Source organism: Geotrypetes seraphini, chromosome 15, assembly GCF_902459505.1.
Source record: "Geotrypetes seraphini chromosome 15, aGeoSer1.1, whole genome shotgun sequence".
Classification (NCBI taxonomy): Eukaryota; Metazoa; Chordata; class Amphibia; order Gymnophiona; family Dermophiidae; genus Geotrypetes; species Geotrypetes seraphini.
In genome coordinates this window covers 44,266,322-44,279,504 of record NC_047098.1, presented here as the reverse complement: position 1 = coordinate 44,279,504, position 13,183 = coordinate 44,266,322, and the positions used below count along the sequence as shown (strand labels likewise).

General features: G+C 40.3%; 1 protein-coding gene across 1 annotated transcript in view; it reads right to left on the bottom strand.

Annotated features, from left to right (window-relative positions):
• LOC117349254 overlaps nt 1–13,183 on the bottom strand; it is a 74,966-nt gene that overhangs the window by 19,848 nt on the left and 41,935 nt on the right. The window contains exons 5-6 of the mRNA XM_033922472.1: nt 12,571–12,752; nt 6,729–6,786 (exon numbers count right to left, since the gene is read on the bottom strand). Of these exons, the coding sequence (XP_033778363.1) occupies nt 6,729–6,786; nt 12,571–12,752 (240 nt within the window). The remainder of the gene's footprint in view (nt 1–6,728; nt 6,787–12,570; nt 12,753–13,183) is intronic.

Here is a 13,183-nt window from a genome sequence, read left to right as displayed (position 1 = left end):
TGCCTCAGTTGCAGTCCCACCCGCTTTTACCGGCTATGCACACAGCCTGGAGACTGTTGTGTAAGATGTTGCAGATTTCTCCACGCAGAACACCTTGCCTTCCTATAGTTGGTAACGGAGACTTCTTACCTGGCTTGGATTCTACAGTGTTGGTCCAGTGCGGGCCTTCAATATGTGTCACAGGCTGTGCAATAAACTGGTTTCTCTATCTCTTTCACTGAACTGCAAACGAAGTTTCGTCTCTTGCCCACGGATTGGTTTGCGTACCGACAACTTCAACACTATCTCCAGACCTTGACTCCGACAGTGCTGCGGGAGGATGTTCAGGACAGATTGCAGGAGGCACTTTCCCTTACAGCTCAGGAGCCTATACCACTCAGATTCTATCATAAGTGGTTGCAGGAACAGGCTGGTGACTTGGACTTTCTCACCTTGGCCCAGAAGTGGTCATCAGATCTCCAACTACCTCTTTCAGCTGATGTGATTCATAAAAGTATTCGTCTGGGAAATGCCGCCACCATGTCATCGGTGGAGAGAGAGAGAAATTACAAGTTCCTGTTACGTGCTTTTTACACACCTAAGAGAGCACATGTGATGGGGATTAGTGCGGGACATTGTTGTGGGAAGTGGCATCTTTTGGACACATGTTTTGGACTTGCCCCCTGGTATCTTCCTTTTGGATACAATTGGTGTCTTCGGTGGTGCGGCTTTGGAACTGTTCTTGGAGATTACACCCAAGTTTCCTCTTCACCTTACAGATTCGTTTTCATCCACCCAGACCAGGTTGCGCAGCCTTCCTTCGAAAAACTGTGTTGCTGGGATGGAAATGTATTCTATCACAGTGGCTCTCACCGCAACCTCCGACTATTCCTCAATGGAGAGCATTAATGTTACATCAAATGTTATTGGAGCGATGAGATATTATGGATATGTCAACTAAAGCTGGACGATTGTTTTATCAATGTTGGTACCCTTTTAGTTTGACTTTTACACCTTACGTCCTAAAACAAATTTGGGAAATTTAACTAGTATGCCTCTTACATTCTTCTTTCACTTTATTTGAATTTCTGCTACCATTGCTGCCTGTGTGGGGTGGGGGTTGGGAGGGTGGATGGTTGGGAGGGTAGGGATTGGAGTTGTATTATGTTTATGACAATGTGATCTGTTGCGCTTTGTATTTGCTTTACGGTGTTTAATAAAAATGATTGAAACATAAATACATTGAATAGCAGTGGTCCAAGTACCGACCCCTGCGGAACACCACTAGTGACCTTCCTCCAGTCCGAGTAGTGGCCCTTCACTCCTACCCTCTGCTTTCTGCCCGCCAACCAATTCCTGATCCATCTGTGTACATCTCCTCCCACCCCATGGTTCTTTAGTTTCCGAAGTAGGCTTTCATGGGGTACCCTGTCAAAGGCTTTTTGGAAGTCTAAGTATACAATGTCTATGGGGTCCCCTTTGTCCATCCGTTCGTTAATTCCTTTGAAGAAGTGCACTAATTTCGTTAGGCACGATCTTCCCTTGCAGAAGCCATGTTGGCTTGTTATCATAAGTTTATGCCTCTCTAGATGCTCCTCGATGCTATCTTTATCAGCGCTTCCACCATTTTCCCCGGAACCGATGTCAGACTTACAAGTCTGTAGTTCCCCAGGTCACCTCTCGATCCCTTTTTAAAGATGGGCGTAACATTGGAGTTTTCTCAGAGGATAGAAATATAAGTAGTGGGGTGCCTCAGAGATCTGTACTGGGGCTGATCCTATTCAACCTAATTTCCTCTATCTGCTTAAATTCCACTGCAATTCAATTAACTACAATTAAAATTAAATTACTCAGTGTGACTTTAGATAATAAATTATCTTATCATCAACAAATCAGTACAGTTGTACAAAAGTGTCTCTACAGACTTCGTATGATTCACTCTCTCTAATATTTTAGAAATGTCTTCTTTAAATCTCCTAATACATTCTCTACTCACCACTTAGTTAGACTATTATAATGTCTTATAAGCCAAGAAGAACTTAGAAGATTACAAATCATTCAAAATATAGCTGCTAAACTTCTATTCAAAGTAAAAAAAATTTGACCATGTAACCCCCCCTCCTAATTAATGCTTATTGGCTACCTCTATCACATAGAAGTAGTAGTTTGTAAGTTAGTCTAACTTTCAAATCAAGAATGACACAATCCCCAGGATTTAATGACAGATTAATAACTCCTTATACTCCTATTATGTTCAAGTAATCAAAACTTACTAGTTGTCCCATCATCACGTCATATAGTATGATACGACAAGTAAATCAATCTTCTCTGTGACTGCTCCATCTCTTTGGAACACAATGCCCACGTACCTTCGTGAAGAACCATCTTTAGATAATTCAAATCCAATCTAAAAACTTTCTTATTTAAAGATGCATTTGATCTTTAACCACACTTACATACTCTCACCATTTTATTATATTATTTCCTCTCAGATTTTATTACCCCTCCATTTGTGGTTCTCATTTAATGTATTACTTTTCTACTGATTAATGTATTTCACCCCCCTCTTATCTCTCAAGTATGTCTTGGTGATTGTCTACTCTACATGTATATTGTGCACTCCTATTTATATTAACTTTTTAACTATGTACACTGCTTATATATATGATAAGCAGTATATCAGATTTTAAATAAACTTGAAACTTGTGAGTGACATTGCTGAAGGGTTGATAGGAAAAGATTACCTTTTTACGGATAACACCAAGATTTGCAACAGATGTTGTGGAAAATATGAGAAGGGCGCTACAAAACTTAGGAGAATGATCTATTTGTTTGGCAGCTATGATTTAATGTGGAAAAGTGCAAAGTGATGCACTTAAGGTGCAGAAATTCAAAAGAGCAGTATGTACAAGGGGGCGGGGGAGACTGACATCCATGGATCAAGAGAACTTGAGGTGATGGTGTCTGAAGATCTCAAGGTGGTGAAACAATGTGATAAGGTGGGGGCTACTGCATGAAGAATGCTACGCTGCATAGAGAGAAGCATAACCAGCAGAAGAAAGGAGGTGTTGATGCCCTTATACAAGTCATTGAAGAGGTTTAGTTTTGGAGGCCATATTTCTACAAGGATGTAGAATGACTTGAGGTGGTTCAGAGGAAGGCAACGAAAATGGTACAGGGTTTGTGCCATAAGATGTATGAGAAGAGACTGGAGGGCTTGAATATGTATAAGCTGGGAAAAAGAAGAGAGAGATGTGATACGATACAGATTTTTAAGTACTAATATGCAAACAAACCTCTTTCAGAGATGTAGAGGTGGTAGGACTAGAGAACATGAATGGAAGTTGCAGGGTGGTAGACTCAGGAGTAATGATGGAGGGTGATGGATTATTGGAACACTCTTCTGAGAGAGGTGGTAGAATCCAAAACTGTGAACGAATTTTTAAAAATACATGGGATAGACAAAGGGGATACTTAAATAGAAAGAAGATGGAATCACAACATGGCTATTGAGGTTTTACCTTGAGCGAGAATCGTGGGAGCTGAGCCTGCTGCCAGACAGACTTGTATGGTTTGTGTCCCACACATTGTGAGAGAAAAAGAAAATCCAGCAGGGGGGAATAGAACCTGATGCCAAATAAACTTGTACGGTCTGTGTCCCACACGTGGTGAGAGAAAAAGAAAAGCCAGTATGGGGGAGCAGCAGAGGCAGGGGTAGTCCACCCCTAGTGCAGAGAGCTCAGGGGTGCTGAAGTAGTTGCAGATCTGTGATCCGCCTGTGCATGGCTGTTAGCTCCACTGACCTCCCACCTCTGACGTTAACTTCCTGTTCTGGGACAGGGAGACCAGCAGGGTCAATGGCCGCACACAGGCCACATACAGCTGTTAGCGCTATAGAAATAATAAATAGTAGTAGTAGTAGGCAGCCCAAAACCCCAAGACCTGGAGGAGGGGGGTGTTCCGGCCAGAGGAGGGGGTGCTCCACCCTGGGTTCTGCTCTTCCAGGTACGCCACTAGGAGCGGATCTCGATGATGGACAGATTTATATGGTCTGTATCCCACATGTGGCATGAGACAGGTAAAGGTTTGACAATTCCAGTTTGTTGATCATTTTATCGTCATATACTGCGAGTGGGGGAACTGTGTAGCTTTGGAGGGAAGAGAAGACATTTTGACTGGTAAGTTGAATACTGTCAGCAATACACTACATATCATCCCCATCATGTCTGGCATGGTGGTGACTTCACAATCAGCATTTAAACATGGGTGACCCGAAACCAAATGGAGTGGTGGGCGAGGCTCTGGTCACCTTGTTGGGCAGACTAGATGGAGAATGAGGGTCTTTTTCTGCCATCATTTATTGTGTTAATGTGAATGACAAAGTCCAGTAGGCAGCCACACATCTCTCCCAGAAACCATCTTAGCCCTACATAAACCCCCTCTTTTACAAAGCTGCGCAGTAACAGCCCCATAGCCCATAAGAGATTTAAAGGGCTTCGGGGCTGTTGCCGTGTGGCAGCCGTGTGGCTTTGTAAAAGAGGGGGAAAGTGTCTTAACTGTGGCACATTTCAGTGAGAGAGTCACATGTTGGAAATATCTGCTGATGTTTCCCAATAATATTACATTGTCTCAGAGTATTTTCATAACCCAACAGAAGCTAATGGGGGAGGGGGGAGGAAGAATATTTGATATAGATAGATGCATTCATTGGGCTGGCTTCCATCATCAGTAGCATTATAACCCCCCTCCATCACTTCTTCTTCATTATCTCTGCTCCTTTCTGAGATAACCAGAATGTTGTGTGAATGTGATTTTCCTATTTTTTTAATTTGTAGTTCTTTTCCTATTTTAGATTGTACATTGCCTTGCTCTGTGCCTACAGCTAAAAGCGGTATAGTAAATACTGAATAAATAAATAAACCTGTATACATGCTCTTTATTTAAGCCTAACCCCTAGAGGTAACACTGTGGGATTACTGCTAGAGATCTCTGGATATTTTTGGAACCATAATTTTGAAGAGTGACAATGAGCGGCCATCACTCCTGTTCTACTAAATACCCCAGACCTCTGGTAAGACTGTTGAGGAAATTGAGGGGGGCCTCATGGGGGTCACTTTTAAATATTTACAGACAGGGAAATTATACATTTACTGATTGATGATAAATGTATAATTTTCTTTGAAAACTGACCATTTAAATTTGTATTTTTATTATGTAATACAGTACTTGTAAAAACCCTTGAGTATCAATTAACTGGCAGAAAAACTGAGTTGCCTACAGTCTCAATTAGTCCAAATAATTGGTGCCACAATATAATTCTGTTTAGTATGCATTGAAGTTTGGCATTTGTGAAGAATAATGAGATTCTGGCAGAGAAGGTTTATTAGTGATTTGTAGCGTCTACAGTACACACAGGATCCTTCTCATTCAGAAACTCTTAGATCTGTAAAGCTCTCTGGGATCTATCTGGCTTTGCCATGATTTGTCTGAGAGATGGAGAAAACTGGAGAATAAACAGGCAGAGAAGAAGTTTCTACTGTAAAGCACAACTTTATCTGCTCAGTTCAACATATCCCCTGGATTTTTAAAGAACTTAAGCTATTACTACTATTATTTCTATAGCGATACCAGACATATGCAGTGCTGTACAGAGTCACAAAAAAGACAGTCCCTGTTCAAAGGAGCTCACAATCTAAATAGACAAGACAAACAGGATGTCATGGATACAGTTATGGGGAATGGTTAACCTGCTGGTGGGCAGTGGGCAGTAGGGTTATTGATTGGAGGCTATATCAAAGCCAAGAGTACAACCATCTTTTCTCCCTACATACCTATCGTGACCATTTATTTTTTTCCTCAAAACGGGACCTGAGCTAAGTACCTTTCTATCACTAATAGATGATAAAGTTCTGAATGAAATTAGTGATTGTGCAGTGCAACATGGCAATATACGTAAAAAGATATATATACAAAAAAATATAAAAAATTTAAAAGTGTTTAATAAAGGAGATTTTAAGAACATAGTTCGAGTACATAAAATCTTAAACAATTCTATGGACCGATGATAGTTCACAATTTAGTCTGACACCAGGACATGTTCCAGTGGCGTTATGACAGTGAACACTTGAGATCCACTGAGATTGCTATAGTTAAGTTAAATCTTATATGACTCCGCAGTAGCCTACATTTAATATTTTTGAGAAGTGGGTGCGTAGTTAATATGAATTAACATGAAACTTATGTCAAAGACATTGAGATTGCATAGAGAGTGTACGTATGTAGTGATATTAAGTATAAGACACTTTGGACCAAATTCTGCAAAGTGCACCTACATTTGGGTGTAGTTGGACATCCTCGTTAGGTGCACTTCACAGAATCAGGGTTTTTTTTAGGCAGGAGTTACAATGCTGCTCAGTTGGACCAGTTTGCAAAATCTAAATGTACTTGGTGCCAGGTGTGAAATCTGGATGTTGCTCTCTTAGGGCATCAAGGTTTACTCCCCTTCTGAAATGGGCGTACCTAGAAAATATACATGTATTCCCTTAGTCCTGCTCAAAATACATCCAGACCATTTGTATACGCTTGGATTTTTGTCATTCGTATTCCAGCTATGTAAAATAAAAACAGACATTTATGCAAGATAAACATTTAAGTACGGTTTATGCAAGTCTCAAATGTGAATAGGCCATCTAAAAATGATTGCTGGTACGCTATAGTGCAATAGTAATGCCTTATTATTGCATACTCACTGTGTTAGGTACACCTTGAAACAATGGAGCACTGTGGATCCCACTGTTCACATACTGCCTGTAATTAAACATGGAAAAACTGAAAGTAGTAAGACTAGATAGATTATGAGATTTCTGTTATGAAATGTTCATGGCAAAAATGTGAAATACTTCACCTGTGACTGTTTCAGTAATGCAGACCTTGTTTGACAGTGCAAAAGTATTGGGTGCCCAAGATGAACATTCAGTCTTGCACCTCACCCAATTGACTCTACAATCATGAAATCACCCTACAATTCTATAAAAACTCAAAACTGGACAACATACTTTTAAAATATTAACTGGCCAATATTCAGCCTGTGGAAGATAAGTGTTGACCATCACTGGCTAAATTAACCCCAGAAATTGAATGCTATGCCATGTCTGGACACTGGCTTTGAAAGTCTGGGGCTTTCTGGGCACGGGATGGTACCAATACCTATGTGGGTTCCCCACCAGCCCACCTTAAACCAATCCACACTCCTGCCCTTAAACATGCCTGGAACCCTACCCCCCCCCCCCCGACTGCCCTCGTAACTTAAACATAGAGGGTTCTCCCTAAGAGGTCCCAGTGGATAAGTGGGGCAGGAGCAAACTCCACTTGCTCATGCCTTTGGTAGCACCTATATAAAAGTGACAGACAAGATCTCTACTGGTAGTCTCATGTTACTACTACTAGGTCAGTTCCCTAGTGGCAGTAAAGTGAGACTGTAGCTAGAGGTCACATTCTGTTGTTTTGCAGGCAGGCTGCTAAGTTTAGACCAATCCTCTAAAATCATAAGAGCCTAAGATTAGCCCCACTGGGTCAGACCAATGGTCCATAAAGCCCAGTTTCCTTTCTCCAACAGTGGCCAATCCAGGTCACAAGTATCTGGCAGAAACCCAAATACAATAGTAGCATGTATTTGGTTTTTACAGTTCTATTTTGTGTTGCTGGTCAGTATTGATTGTGCACACCATATCAGAGGGTTCCCACTAGAGAATGACATGGTGACAAATTTTTCTCAGTCCTCGCAGGAAATCATTTTCCCGTCCCGGCAAGTTCTTTTCCTGTCCTGGCCCCATTCCTGCAAGCTCTGTCCTCATCTGCACAAGCCTCAAAGACTTTAAAATCTTAAGTGTTCAAGGCTTGTGTAGTTAAGGCAGAGCTTACAGGAATGGGGCAGGGACAGGAACAGTGACAAAACTCATAGGGACGGGACAGGGAAATTGAGTTCCTGCGGGGACAGGGAAAAATTTGTCCCCATGTCATTCTCTAGTTCTTCCATAATATGCATGTAATTTTATTTTGATTTGTTTGCTATCATTTCTTCGATTTATAATTTGTTTATTTGAATGTGATTTATTATAGTTATATATTGAGAGTGTTTGTATTAATAAATACTGTATGTTATATTTTTAGTTTTTACCCCTGAAGCAATCTATTTGTGGACAAAATGTGGACCATGTTGGATGCTTGTATCAATAAAGAAATTGTGCATGTGTGAACCAAACTATGGTATCTGACCTTTTTTATTCCACTGGACCACCTGCAGGTCTATAGAGCAATTAGATATACTGACAATTTGCAGGATACAATTTTATACCAAGTTACAATACCCCTAAATAATATTAGCTTAATTTACATCACTTGAGAAATAATTCTTTTAAAATATTTACAATCAGTTCTGTAGACTGATAACTGATATGCATTTCATCCAAATCATACTTGATCCAATTTTTTTCCAAAATTTTTCATTCTCTCAATCCACATCTATCTATAACTTTCTATATAATAGTGTACTTAAGCTTTATTGAAAGTAATATCTTTATATTATGTTATGTTGTTATTGTTAGTCTTATATCCCACCAAATCCTCCGAGGTGGAGTTCATAGACTGCCAGACTGAGGTCCCCCTGGAGTCTGGAGGACCTGTGTTGCCCATTGTGAAATGAAAGGTTCACATCATAAGCTAATGTTTTGTCTGAAGCAGCCCTTGCTGGACAAAAAACCAGCCATGTTAGGTTAGATTTTATACCTGATTCTCCAATAAAATATCTTTTATGACTACCACCCTTTTGGTGCTAGCGGACCACTTGCTTACTTGCTTCTTGGGGCTTAACAGGATCAGACTCAATTCTATAAATTGCACTGAAAAATTGGCACTGACTAAAAACAAACTAAATGCTATCCTATAAATGGTGCTCAAAGTTAAGCTCCATTTATAGAATAGCAGTTAGTGCAGGGATCTGGGCCTAACTTTAGGTGCAAGGATTTATACCAACTAAAACCCTGGTGTAAATCTTTGCACCTAAATTAGGCACAGGTCCCCTTTATACTATAACATTATGCATAAATGCCCTGATCCACCCATGGCACTCCCATGGCCATGCCCCTTATTGGAAGTACACATAAAATTCATGTGCAGATCCCAGTGCCTAACACGCACCTAAATTTTAATTGATGCCAATTAGCACCTAATTAGTTATGCTAATTGTCTTGTTATTCAATTAAATTGCATGCAGAAATTGGGCACATGCCCAAATTTCCACACACAATTTTTAGTACTATTTATAGAATTAGTCTGATAGTGCCACTGAATATCTTCTCTAACTACCTATGCCAAAATCGGCTAGTTTATGGGCAGTGTGGAGGCAGAGTTAGGGTGGAGAGGAAACTTAGGGCTAGATTCACTAAGCAAACCGATCGGTTTGCAAGCCCTTTGCTACCCGATTTCCTCCGACCTGATTCACTGGAACGCTTTTCTGGAGGCTGTTATAGGGGAAAACACCCTCCAGGGATTCAAGACAAAGTTAGACAAGTTCCTGCTAAACCAGAACGTACGCAGGTAAGGCTGACCTAAGGGCCGCCGTGGAAGCAGAATGCTGGGCACGATGGACCACTGGTCTGATCCAGTAGTGGCAGTTCTTATGTTCACTAACCTGTATCCCGATCATCCTCCGATCCACATATGCAATTGAGGGGGAATGGCATTCAAATATAGAAAGGAAGCAATTCACTAAAATAAAAAAAGCAACACCGACTGGGCTGGCTGATCCAAAATAAGCGACTGCCAAGGACCAGTCGCTGAGGTCCTTTCCGACTGCCCTGCCTTCTGCCACCCTGCCCCGATCTGCTGCCCCGTCTCAGTCCCGATCTCCTACCTATCCCAATCTCCTGCTCTCTCCTGCCTGCCCTGAATCTCTCCTGCTGCACCGATTCTCCTGCCCTTCCCCGCACTGCGAGCCTGTGGTTTTAACCCATGGGTTAAAGTGGGCTAAAACCACAGGCTCGCTGGGCTAGTTAAAGTAAAAAAAAAAAAAGTTGTGGCTCTTAGATGCATGTGCAGACCATCTACAGATGGTCTGCGCATGCGTCGGGATTGCATACTAAGGATTGCATATTAAGGATTGCATCCTCCGATCGCCCTCATTTGAATTTTTTTGTTTTGTGGATTGGTCGGGCCTGCACGGATCGGCCATGGATTGGGCACATAAAAGCAGGTAAATGAATCTAGCCCCAAGTCGGTTAGTGGTGATTTTCAGTCTGTAAACCAGCTAAGTAACCACATATAGTTTGGACAGCAAAAGAGCTGCCTAACTTTATGTGGCAAGATAAATGGACACCACGCTGCATATCATCTGAAGCCTGATAAACTTCTGGGTCAGCGGTCAAACCTGGTTGGTCAATGCTGGGAGCTGTGCATGTTCTGGCACTGAATATCTAGAGTTAAGTCAGTCTGTGGCTGAAAGAGACTTGTAAGCTGCTTACTATCACAGGCTGAATAGTGACCCATTTAGGTTTTAAATGTGTGTTATAGCTATAACATAGCTTAGTAAATTGGCCCTTAGTTTGTGAAGTGACTTGACTGAGATCATAAGAAAAATCAGTAGAACTGGAATCCAGTCTTCCAGTGCTTTCTGGTCTATTCACTAGGTTAGTGGACAGAACACATAATTTTGATTCAGTATGGTTTATAAAACTGTCTTTTCTGCTCTTCCTCTTACCTTGGTTTCTTAATAAATGCATGTTTTGCCTGTTCTAATCATTTATAGAGAAGAAAATGCCCTATATTATTCCTGTGCAACCAGCTCATTAAATTCAAACTTAAACACTTCTGATATGATAAAAATAATTTCTCTTTTTACTTACCCTAAACAAACAAGATACACTGTTTTATGACTTGGCTTTTTCAATCATTTTATTAGACAGCTATTGCTGACAGTTTTTTAATTATGGGTCTTTAAATACAGATTTATATGTGTAAATGATAGCTATGTTTCCTATGTGGTTCAGAGTTTTCATGATGCTGCCAAAGACTCGGGGGGTTAACAGCAAAGTAAGCCTGTATTTAGTCTTGTAAAGGCTTTTTACATAATTAACAGAAGGCAATGATGATGTAAGCCATTTCCAAGGCTCCTACTTTCTAATTCCCAAGCTCATATATTCCCTCCAGATGGAACAAACAACTGATACAACTTTCTAATATTATCTTTACTGACAACGCATAATTCTTATTGTTTCTGGAGTTAGCTACCTCTCAATAAACAAGCTTTCAGGAAGACAGTGATCTTTGGGGAAAAGTATAAATTAAGTCTCAGGATAGCTTCTTATTCTAAGCATGCAGACTGGTGTGCTTTCTATTTTATCACCAAATTGGTAATCAAATATAATTTCTTCCAATTTGGTGATATGGTATTTGCTTGTCTGTGGATAAAATAGAAATCTAATGCTGCTCTTCCAACATATTTTAATGCTCCTGTCAACAATGCTATTTCCCAGATTTCTCAATTTCAAAGTAAATAAAAGCAGCTGGGATGGTAGCACAGCAAGTCAGTCTCGCATATTTAAGCCTCATGCATGGAGGAATCTGTAGTGGACTAAATTTGCATATTAATGAAGTGCTAATTGAGCTTTGCAGTTAGTTTTGCAGAAAATGGCCTTATTGCTGTTTGCACAATTTTCTGAATGTTTGAAGAAGCTGTACACTGCAGAACTGGAATGTGGCAGAGGGTGAAAAATTTGAACACATAAAGAAATATTAAGGAAAAATATAGCCGGAAAAGAAATTAAATCACAGTTACATTCATTTTATATAGTAAGGAAACAGAAACTTAAGAATTACACCCAAGCTGAATATGGGACAGAGTAGTAACATGTTTTGTTTTACAAGCTCTTTTCCTGATAATCTTCCCAAAGCCTAACAACTAATTTCAGTCCTCCAGGGACTCTTTCATTCAGCCCTGCTTTTCCAACTCCTGACATCAAGGATTCTGGGATTTGTAGTTTGCTTTGACAGAACCTCATAAGACATTAAGGTGGGAGAGAAGAGAAAGGGTTCAAAGCCAGGCCATCTGAAGGACGACTGATTAATTTGAGGAAAATGAGAACTATGTTATTTTCCCATTCTAAACTTTTCTTATTTTTATTTTACAGTTGCCCTTAAAGATTTATGATGTGGGCTCCCCAGTGTTTTCCCTTTTCCTCCAGTATACAATTAGAGTTTTATCGAATAACATATTTTACTATTCAGCCAAATATGAATAATGAAAAATATTATTCAGCTGAACATGGCCTTGCTGGGCTTTTAATTATATTATTTATGTATTTATTTTATGTGCACACTAATTTATGTGGTGAATAAAAGTTCTGTAAAGATATAGACTGTTCATTCTCTACCTATCTGCTTTTGGTGTTTTCTTATAGTCGAGCACATATAGCATTTATTACTACAGCATCTAAACTCAAAATGTTCTCTATCATTGGTTCAGAGAGTCAGTACCTGATAAGTAGGTACTGTATCATTAGAAGGTCCATCAAGCTCAGTATCCAGTATCTTTGTTACCTGTCAAAGAGTGGAACAGCAGTCCAGCCTAACTGTGTTTGAGAATAAAGTTCAACATCTTGACCAGAACGGGATGTCACTACTCCTACTCTTTGTCCTCTTGGGTCTGGAATATAAACAGCATCTATACCAAATAGTTGAATCAGAAGCACACTGTGCTCATCAAGATAAGGGTGCAGCACCTACAAATAAAATAAAACCAGTGACATTTTATATCTATTAACTCTTGCATTCATATGGAGCATATATCCAAAATCCTGTTGATAAAAAGAGCCCTCACTTAGGGCTCCTTTTACGAAGGTGTGTTAGCAGTTTAACACACGTAATAGCATGCACTAAACCGCCGGACACGCTAGCCGCTACCGCCTCCTCTTGAGCAGGCGGTAGTTTTTCAGCTAGAGCAGGGTTAGAGCGTGATTAAAAGCCGCTAACGCGGCTTCGTAAAAGGAGCCCTTAATGTTTTATTTCAGAGGTTCTCAACCTTCCTAATGGCACAACCCTTTAATACAGTTCCTCATGTTGTGGTGACCCCCAACCATAAAGTTATTTTCGTTGCTACTTCATAACTGTAATTTTGCTACTGTTATGAATCGTAATGTAAATATCTGATATG